General features: G+C 37.3%; 1 protein-coding gene across 1 annotated transcript; it reads left to right on the forward strand.

Annotated features, from left to right (window-relative positions):
* Window positions 1-1,859: 1,859 nt before the first annotated feature.
* LOC107842105 (rRNA N6-adenosine-methyltransferase METTL5) lies at window positions 1,860-10,024 on the forward strand. Its single transcript, XM_016685881.2, has 9 exons — window positions 1,860-2,077; window positions 2,452-2,508; window positions 3,005-3,102; window positions 5,073-5,142; window positions 5,582-5,630; window positions 5,717-5,805; window positions 5,938-5,985; window positions 9,212-9,271; window positions 9,412-10,024. The coding sequence occupies exons 1-9, from the start codon at window positions 2,018-2,020 to the stop codon at window positions 9,520-9,522; spliced, it is 642 nt and encodes a 213-aa protein (XP_016541367.2). The 5' UTR covers window positions 1,860-2,017; the 3' UTR covers window positions 9,523-10,024.
* Window positions 10,025-10,297: the final 273 nt, after the last annotated feature.

Consider the following 10,297-nt stretch of genomic DNA (forward strand, 5'->3'; position numbering starts at 1 on the left):
AAAAATAGACAAATAGTAGTACTATATCGTGATAAAGAGAAAGTTCTAACTTTCTATGCAACATGGGTTGTGAAGGGAAGAGCCTACTGAGCCATTCTACTAATTGTAGTTGGAACCTCGAGGAGAAAAGCACTGAAGAGCTTTGATTTTGTTAATTTCTAAACATGTATCAAGAAGAACGATTAGTCACTACGAATACATGATGAATATCTATTCACTATCTCCAAAACAGATACAGCAAAAACTCCATAAATCACAATATATTCTAAAATATGGTTTTCTTTCTAAAACAAATGAAGATGGCATACTGGCAGAAGAACCAAAGTTGAAAGCACTAGTAGTCAATTGGAGCCTTTGCTTTGCAAAGCTCTAAAAGTCCAAAGGCCGAATATGTTATGTTACTTTTACTCCTAATAACTTCTCTTTAGTTTTTATTAGGGTTAATTAGTAATGGGCTTTAGGTTATTACACTAGAATTCAGATATATTACGTTTAGAGTTTATATTTTATAATAATATAATATGTATTTTAATTTTTATATATCTAGGTGGAAAAGTATAAGTGTACTAGGTAATTCTTAACGGGTTGACGATTTATCCAATAAGGAAATTAAGTAATTCACTTCCACACCGATAAGCCATTAATTATAACATTTGAATCCGTCCACCAACCGTTTATCCGATAAGCCAACACCAATAAACCAATTTTGCAGTTGGCTTATTGAATATGGTTCGGTTTTGAATGACCCTATTAAAAGGTGTTCCACTGATTAGCCAGTCCTCGAAAGGAAAGTCAATTCATAAGTCGGTTGTGTTGATGGAAATTTTGTTCGGTTTCCTTTTCTTTCAAGAATTTTTCATGAGGCGCAAAATGAGTGCAGATGGATTGTACATATTGTATTTAGCAGTTCAAGCTCTAGTGTACGTTTAGAAATTCCAATTTCTGTGGATTTTTGTGTTGCTTGTTCTAAATGTTTGGAAGGTTAGCTTTGGATCTTTTCTAGATGCTGGTTACAAGTAAGGAGATTGAAAACTTCTCATTTGTTGGTTGATCAACAAATTCCTTTTGATATGATGCAGAAACTTTGAAATACCGATAAATAGGTGTTAATACATAAAAATGATCCTAAACTTGACACCAAATTATAATTTTGGCCTTAAACTTTGACAGTACACAAATATGACTTTTAACTATTCAAAACTGCACAAATATGACCTCCAGTGTTGTTGCTGTTTTAGTGTGTTTTACTCTTGATATCACTTCCCTTCTTGTTATTCTTGCGAATCCGAGAGAGGTCATCAAAAGGGTCCATAGTTCTTGAACTAGTGGACTGATTTTTGTGTTTGTGTTGTTGTGTTTTTAGGGAGTTTGGTATCAATTATGTATCTCAACAGACCCAAAATCTGGAAAAAAAATGTGTCGGGAACTAATTACGTATCTTTACTAAGGAAAAAATGTATCTTCGTTGGATGTATTGGAAGCTAATTATGTATTTCGGCAGATCCAACATCGAAATTTTCAGTAATTATATAAACTAAAAATTACACAAATATACAACTTATGTTTCCAATATTACAAAAAATCTCAACTCCCTAAACATATTACAAAATTCCAACATATACACAGAATACTATGTATATGTCGGCTATATTATGTATATTAATAGGAAGAGATATTAAAGTAATTAAAAAGTGGAATAGAATGTAATTACTTCCAAAAGTTGGTACTTATGTTATTTATACTTATATAAAATGTCAGGAATTTTCTAAACTTTGTCGCTCTATGGACACACTTGGTGCAATTTCCTCACAAATTGTGGGCCACTTGTACAAATGTATTGGGCTAGTTTTGCAATCTTGGGCTTAGGGATTTTCAAGTCCATACAAGCATAACAAAAACACACTCTCTCTCTCTCTCCTTCAAGTCCATACAAACATAACAAAAACACTCTCTCTCTCCTCTTTTCACACACACAGAGTAGAAAGCTTTAGCAGTCATCAAATCAAAGTGAAAGAAGATGAAGCTGAAACAATTAGAAAGTCTTCTTGGTTCTCTTCAACAATTCTCCAATCCAAAGGTTAACTCTTTTTTTTTTTTTCCATATAATTCTCTGTAATTAAATATACATCTTTATGTGCTTTATTTCCAATTTTTTTGTGATTCTTGATTACTAATTTTAGTAAAAATAATGTTCTTTTTGCACTTTATTTTCCAGTTTTTGTGATTCTTGATTACTAATTTTAGTAAAAGTAATGTTCTTTTTGCACTTTATTTGTCAATTTTGTGATTCTTTATTACTAATTTAGTAAAAATATGTTCTTTATGCACTTTATTTTCCAATATTTGTGATTCTTGATGACTAATTTTAGTAAAAATAATGCTCTTTTTTCACTTTATTTTCCAATTTTGTGATTCTTGATTACTAGTAAAAAATTGTTCTTTTTTCTGCAGATTGAGCTAGAACAATATCCTACTGGACCCCACATTGCTTCTCGTATGCTTTACACTGTAAATTCTCTATATGGCTATATAGTCCCAGCCTTTTCTATGTTTTTCTTTCAAGGGGGTGTTTGGTCATGAATATCGAGAAATTTGGAAAATGTTGTTTTTGTTTTTAAAATGAAAAATGGTATTTGAGAATTGGAATTGTGTTCATCCATGTATACAAATTGGAGTTCCAACAACAACAATAACATGCCTGGTGAAATTCCACAAGTAGGGTCCGGGGAGGGTAGAGTGTATGCAGACCGTGGAGGCAGAGAGTTGTTTCTGAAAGTGTAAACAACTTTTTTATTTTTGTGAGTAAATTGGAGAGAGAAAAGGTGAAAGGCTTTCTTTTTGGCGATTTTCAAATTCCGGAATTTTATGTCAGACCTGTTTTCGGAGTTCAATCCCCAAAAAAAACTAAAAGAAGTTCATGGCCAAAATGCCCCCTAAGTTTTGTTAAAAGGGTATCTTTGTTATTAAATTTTTGGGTTCCGTATAAAACATTTGATCTTTTTAGGCTGAGAATTCATTTGAGGATGTGAACAGTAAGGTGGTTGCAGATTTCGGATGTGGTTGTGGTACATTAGGCCTTGCTGCTGGTCTTTTGGGAGCTGAGTATGTTCATAGCTCTCTCTGGATTTTGTTTCTTTTGTTAAAATTTACTGTTGTGTGGAGATAATATATATGATTTTGTACACCCAAGAATTGTCGAAGTCAGGAATTTCGCTAAGGGGGTTCAAGATTTAAATATTTAATGTATACTCCATAAGTTTCAATTTGTTTAACTTACTTTCCTTTTTAGTCCGTATAAAAAAAGTCTCTTTCTGTTTAATGAACTTTACTGATGCTTGGAGATGATAAATACTCCTTTGGTTTCAATTTGTTTGTCTGGTTTCATTTTGATTTGATTTGATTTTTGAATCTTATGGTTTTAAATTAAAGATATTTAGGATAACAAAATGCGCTTTAATCTTGTTGTCTTAAGCATGCCACGTGGAAATTCAGAAATAAAAGATACAGCTACAAACAACAACAAACAAACCCAGTGTATTCCCACATAGTGAGGTCTGGGGAGGGTAAGATGTGCGCAGTCCATACCACTACTCCCGGGGAAGTAGCAAGGCTGTTTTCGATAGACCCCCAGCTCAAGACAAGGAATAGTAATCAAAGTCATACCAAAAAATCTGGAACAAGACAAAACATAGAGACGCCACATCCAGGGAAAGAGTAAACAAAGACTAGTAAACAATCGTTATACTACAAGCAACAAGAAATGATAATAAGAATACTAAACCCACCAAGTAATGCCCTACCCTACCTACCCAAAATGGCACTAGCCTTCCATGCTAATACGCGTCCTCCAGATCTTTCTATCTAGGGTCATGTCCTCAGTAAGCCGTAACTGCTCCATGTCCTGCCTAATCACCTCTCTCCAGTACTTCTTCGGTCTACCCCTGCTCTGTCTGAAACCATCCAAAGCAAGCCCCTCACACCTACAAACCGGTGCCTCCGTGCCCCTCCTCATCACGTGTCCGAACTATCTCAAACGAACCTCCCGCATCTTGTCCTCCACCGAAGCCACTCCAACCTTTTCTTGGATAGTCTCATTCCGAACTCTATCACCCCTAGTAAGCCCACATATCCAACGCAACATCCGCATTTCCGCCACCTTCAATTTCTGAATGTGAGAGTTCTTGACTGGCCAACACTCTGCTACATACAACATGGCCGGGCGGACTGTCACCCTGTAAAATTTTCCTTTAATCTTGGACGGCACCTTCTTATCAGACAATACTCATCCATCCCACCCCGATACGGTAAAAGACATCCTCATCATCCATCCCACCCTTGTAAAATTCAGAAACGAAAGATGTGCCAAAAAAAGGAAAAAGACATTCTTTCTTTAATGGACTAATTAGGAAAGTAAGATACAACAATAACAACAACGACATACCCGGTGTATTCCCACCTAGTGGGGTCTGGGGAGGGTAGAGTGTACGCAGTCTATACCACTACCTCAAGTGAACTAGAGAGACTGTTTTTGATAGATTCCCGGCTTAGAACCAATAGCAATATAACAAACACAAAACATAAATGTATATAAACTAACAATGCTAGCCACAAGATAATACTAGATCCACTGGATAATACTAAAACTATACATCCGAAACCGTAAGCAGCACTCAACACCACGAACAAGAAACTTCAAACACAAATAAAGAACACTTCCCTACTATTACCGACGCACTCCCACCCCCTAACCGTCTACCCTAATCCGCCTCCTCCATACATTCCTATCAAGGGTCATGTCCTCCGTAAGCTGTAACTGCTCCATATCATGCCTAATCACCTCCCTCCAATATTTCTTCGGCCTACCTCTACCCCAACCATTGTTGAAGTTAGGAATGTTGCTAAGGGTATTCAAGACCTAATATGTATGTATAAAATTGATATTGGACCTATATACACTGTTCCGGTGAAGGATGTTAGAATGACCACCCTTTTGCATGCAATAGAGCCTTCCCTTGGATTGCCATGGTTCCCTATATGTGCTTGATCTTTACATAGTCTTTTTTTGTGATCAGAAGTATTATTGGGCTTGATATTGATGCTGAGTCTCTTGAGATTGCATATGAAAATGCCGACGAGCTTGAGGTATTATTCTTTTATTTGATAATCCCTCCATTTAAATTTTTTTGTCTAGTTTTGACTTGACACGGAATTTAAGAAAATAAAGAAGACTTTTGAATCTTATAGGTTTAGACTAAAGATATATAGAATGTACCGAAATGTCCTTTAATCTTGTAGTCTTAATTATGTTACGTGTAAAGTTGAACTTAAAGAGTTGCCAAAATAGGAAATAGGCATTCCTTTTGAAATGGATTACAAAGGAAAGTAAGACAAACAAATTGAAACGGAGGGAGTAACACTTTTTGCCTTTTTGTGTGTTTTCCTTTTTCAGTTGCAAGGTTGCAAAAGCGTTTAACACAGGGTCTTTATACATTGGTTTTGATTGATACATATAGCCTTCCATGTATAGTCTCACTTTTGCTAATACGTGTTTCATTCATTTCTTGAACTATTTCATCTGCAGCTAGACATGGATTATATTCAATGCGACATCAACAGCTTAAATTGGAGAGGTATCTTTTTTCGCCTCGCTATTTACTATTCAGCCCGGAAGAACAATATCTTTCTCATGACTCATTGATCATTTCACTATGTGTAGGTCAGATCGTTGAAACAGTAGTTATGAATCCGCCTTTTGGAACACGGAGGAAAGGCGCTGACATGAACTTTCTCTCTTTGGCGATGAAGGTACGGTGGTGCTCTCCATATAATTGGTATCCAGGTTTTATATTATTTGCTCGATATTCTGTTTTGTGCTTTGCATTGGCTTTTTGTCCTCTTCTTTTCCAAGATTAATGTGTGGTTTTATTAACGTATCAGGTTGCTTCTCAAGCAGTTTATTCCTTACATAAGACCACAACTAGAGAAGTAAGTTCTTCCATGCTGTCTTCCAACTAACTTAAATATGAACTTTCTTGAGTTTGTGGTGCTCATAAATCATGCCGACGTAAATTAAGTTGCTGTCACTTCTTGATAAAAACAAAACAAAACAAAAAAGAAGAAAAGTTGCTGAGTTAATCAATCAGCTATCTGAATGTTCAACTATTATACTGAATGCTGAGTTTATACTTTCTAGCTCAAAACTAACAAATAAAGAAGCTTAGATTTACCATTTATAACTAAAAACCAGTATACTTTTGGTTTACTTTGTTGTGGGTTGGGGTGAGGGTATGGGGAAGGTGATACGGGAATTCCTAGCTCGAGACCTTTCACACGAAGCCAAGCACGTGAGTTGCAACGACTCCTAGCCTTGTTCACATTCTTGGCCATTTGTGAGGCCCTTGTGAGCCCATCTAAGGGCCTATATTTAATAAAATGTGAAGAGGCCCACCAAGACACCCCAAACCCACCCACTTAAATGCCAAGGGTATTTTGGTCTTTCTCCCTCCTTTCTAAGTGACTATATAAGCCATTTAATAGGCCTAGTCTTGCTTTAGTTCATTCCTATTATTCAAGAAACAAAAGACTTGTAAATTTTTTACTTCTCTTTCTCATTTGGGGAGGCCAAAACCGAATTCTCACTAGTAGAGTGATACTAGTGTTGTGTCTTGGCTAGAAACTAGGTTCTTGGGGTTCTTTGAGTTCCTCTTGGTCCACGTAAGAACTTGGTATTGATATTTATTAGTCTTAGGGTCCTTTCTCTTGTTAGGGTTCTTAGATTAATGAATATTGTGTGTCAAGTTTCTATCTCTTTCTTTGTAAATCTTGTTAACATTGTGTTGTTGAATATAAAAGTCTAGTGAAGCCGTGTGGGGCTCTTTCGATTCACTAGCAATATTGTCTTTGTTGTTCTTGTTGTTAAACTCACTTTCTAGCTCAAACAAGTGTTGCAAGCCCAGTGAAGCCGTGTGTGGCCATTTTCGATTCACTAGCACTTTGTTGTTCATGTTGTTGTTCTTGTGTTGGTTGGAATCTCTTGATACACACTTAGTATTGTATCAGAAGGGAAGAAGGAAACCTATTATATGAAACGCTATCAACATACGGTAGTCCTTTTTTCTTTTTCTTTTTTCGAGATAACCTTGGTGCCCAGGCCAGCTTGCGCACCTCGACTAATTCCACTAAATACCTGCTACTTTCCATCAGTAACAGGTACTGGGTAACTTTGTCCACCAATGCTAGTGCTAGGACATAGGAATAAATATAGTGTTTTTGTCTCCAGACCTCATGGTTCCCAACCACTTCATTGACAACTAGGCCACACCCTTGGGTGTCTTCAACATACAATATTCATTTGAGGAGGTATCAATTGCCTTTGAAATAATTGTTGTTGGTGTTTCTGAAATTATTGGAACCTTTTGTATCTCTATCTTTGCAGGGTAAGATCTGTGTATACTCTATTCTCCCCAGACTCTACTTGTGGAATTACTATGGGTTTGTTGTTGTTCCAAAATTGATGGAACCTTAAGTTAGCTTCTGGCATTGAGGAAGAGGGGAATGAACAAAGTTTATGATTTTCGAAGTGGAAAGTTAAAGAAGTTGGCACATTAGTGAAAGGAGGCTGACAGATTATATATTCGGGGAAAGGAAAGCTGCATTGAGACAATGCTGTTTCATCCAAAATTAGATCCTTTTTTAAAACATTGGTGCTCGGATCAGCTTTGTGACTAGTGCATGTATCGAGTTATCTGAGCACATGATTTGAGCAGATGAGAAAATTTGACATAGCATTTAGTGTTTAGCTGGTCTCCATTGTTTTCATCCCACTTTATTAACCAGTGTCCACTAGGCTACATGCCTACAACTTTGGGTCCCAATATTAACTCATTGATTTCTAGCATGATTGGTTACTTTGCTTATGCAAGTATTTGGTTCTTGCTCATAAGCATTTACGATTCCTCTAGATTTCTTCGCACTAGACATTTTGCGTTGTTTTATGATGTTATAATTTTTCTTGATGGGGTTACATCAAGGATCGACGCTTAGTCCGTTTCTTTTTGCCTTGGTGATGGATGTTTTGACGCGGCACATTCAAGGTGAGGTACCTTATTGTTTGCTTTTTGCGGATGATGTAGTCTTGATTGATGAGATACGTAGTGGAGTTAATGCTTAATTGGACGTTTGGATGAGAACTCTTTGAGTCTAAAGGATTTAGGTTGAGTAGATCTAAGACGGAATATTTGGAGTGTAAGTTTAGCGAGGTGTCTCATGAGTCCGATGTGGTTGTTAAGCTTGACACTCATTCTATTTGTAAGAGAGACAGTTTTAAGTATCTGGAGTTTGTGATTCAGGAGAATGGAGAGATTATCGAAGATATCACTCATCGGATTGGGGTAAGGTGGATGAAATGGAGGCTTGCCTCCAGAATCTTGTGTGACAAAAAGGTACCTCCCAAACAAGCCTCCAGAATCTTGTGTGACAAAAAGGTACCTCCCAAACTTAAAGGCAAGTTCTACAGAGTGGTGGTTAGATCGCTTTGTTGTATGGGGCGAAGTGTTGGCTTGTTAAGAAGACCCACATCTAAAAGATGAAGGCGGCGGAGATGAGAATTCTTCGATCGATGTGTGGTTGTACTAGGAAAGATAGGATTAGAAATGAGGTTATTCGAGATAAAATGGGAGTGGCTTCGGTGGAAGCTAAGATGAGGGAAGCGAGGTTGAGATGGTTTATTCATGTGATGTAGAGGAGCACGAATGCCCCAGTGCGGAGATCTGAGAGGTTGGCTGGGGATGGCTTCAAGCGAGGTAGAGGTAGACCGAAGAAATATTGGAGGGAGGTGATTAGACATGACATGGAGCAACTCCAACTTATCGAGGACATGACCCTAGATAGGAAGTTGTGGAGGAGACGGATTAGAGTAGAAGGTTAGTCTGAATTTAGGATGTTGTATCTTTTGGTGTGTTACTTGGAGTATCTTGTTTATGGTATTATTGAATATGTTAATTTCTGTTGTATCTTGGTTCTTTTGCTATTCCTTATCTTAGATTGTTTCACTTACCCTCCCGAGACCCCACTTGGTGGGAATATACTGAGTATGTTGTTGTTGTATAATTTTTCGTCACACGTGTAAAACTGCATACAATGTGTGCCTCTATTTTAGTGCACGAGTGCTCTGATCTAGAACGTGATTTGGCATTTGTGTATGCTCTAACAGCATGTGAAAAGAGCAGCCTTGCGAGATTATAATGCAAGAAGTGCTGAAGTTATATGCGAGGTACGTATTTTTCTCATTCCGCTATCAGTTTTTAAGTATCGAAACGAACAAATTCAGCATTTTATATGCTAGTGGCGTTAAGTGAAATTCTTCGGTGTAGGCTCATGAATGTTTTTTGCCTTTATCTCTCTCAATTGCAGCTTCGGTATGATGTGCCACAACTGTACATATTTCACAAGAAAAAGGAGGTCGACATTGCTGTGGACCTCTGGCGTTTTGTTCCTCAAAGAACGCAAGAAAGATCTCTGTAGTATTATGAAAATAGTAAGTCTACTGAGACGACGATATTTAAAGGAAGTAAGAGTATTTTGAACCATGTGCGCATCTGCAAACTACTTTGGCCTCAGGGGCTTAGTTCTATTCAATTATCGAAGGTTGAGGGACTTGTGCCAAACGAACTAAGTCTGATATTTAAGTGGAGAAGGGTGCCTTGTTGAGTTTGATTTTGTTACTTTTTGATCCTAAAATTCCACCAGCACATTTACAAGCCCAAAATATCCTAACCCCTTCATTCAACCCACACACCTACCCTTACACATTCTCCCTGCACCTACTCCCTCCCCCTGCAAGCAACCACCCCTCCCGCATGGACGTGAACCTCACCTGGTCACACAGCCACTCCACACCACTGCAGCTGTTGCACGCCCAGCCCCAAACCCCATAGTTTATTACATTGAATGATGTAAATGCTCGTCATAATATTTTTCTACTTACTAAATATTCGAGTAAAAAAATCACTTATTTTAGGTTTTATTTTTCGTGGGATATATTTTCCTTCATACTAAGCACCTTAAGACTAATTTAGGGTTAAAAATAATTAGGAGCAGAATGAGAAATAAAAATACAGATCTAGCAGATAACTCAAATGGTAGTTTAGGGTGAGTAAACAGTTTCACCCCTTATATTTGGGCTACGTATTACTTTTTCATGAATTCTTTTAATAAATATATTTGAAAAAGAGAGGTAACACCACATATTTTGCTTTATAAGCTTGTTCAACCCAGGGTCGGCTTCAGCATGAAGCCA

The sequence above is a fragment of the Capsicum annuum genome, unplaced genomic scaffold (genome assembly GCF_002878395.1).
Source record: "Capsicum annuum cultivar UCD-10X-F1 unplaced genomic scaffold, UCD10Xv1.1 ctg1935, whole genome shotgun sequence".
Taxonomy (NCBI): domain Eukaryota; kingdom Viridiplantae; phylum Streptophyta; class Magnoliopsida; order Solanales; family Solanaceae; genus Capsicum; species Capsicum annuum.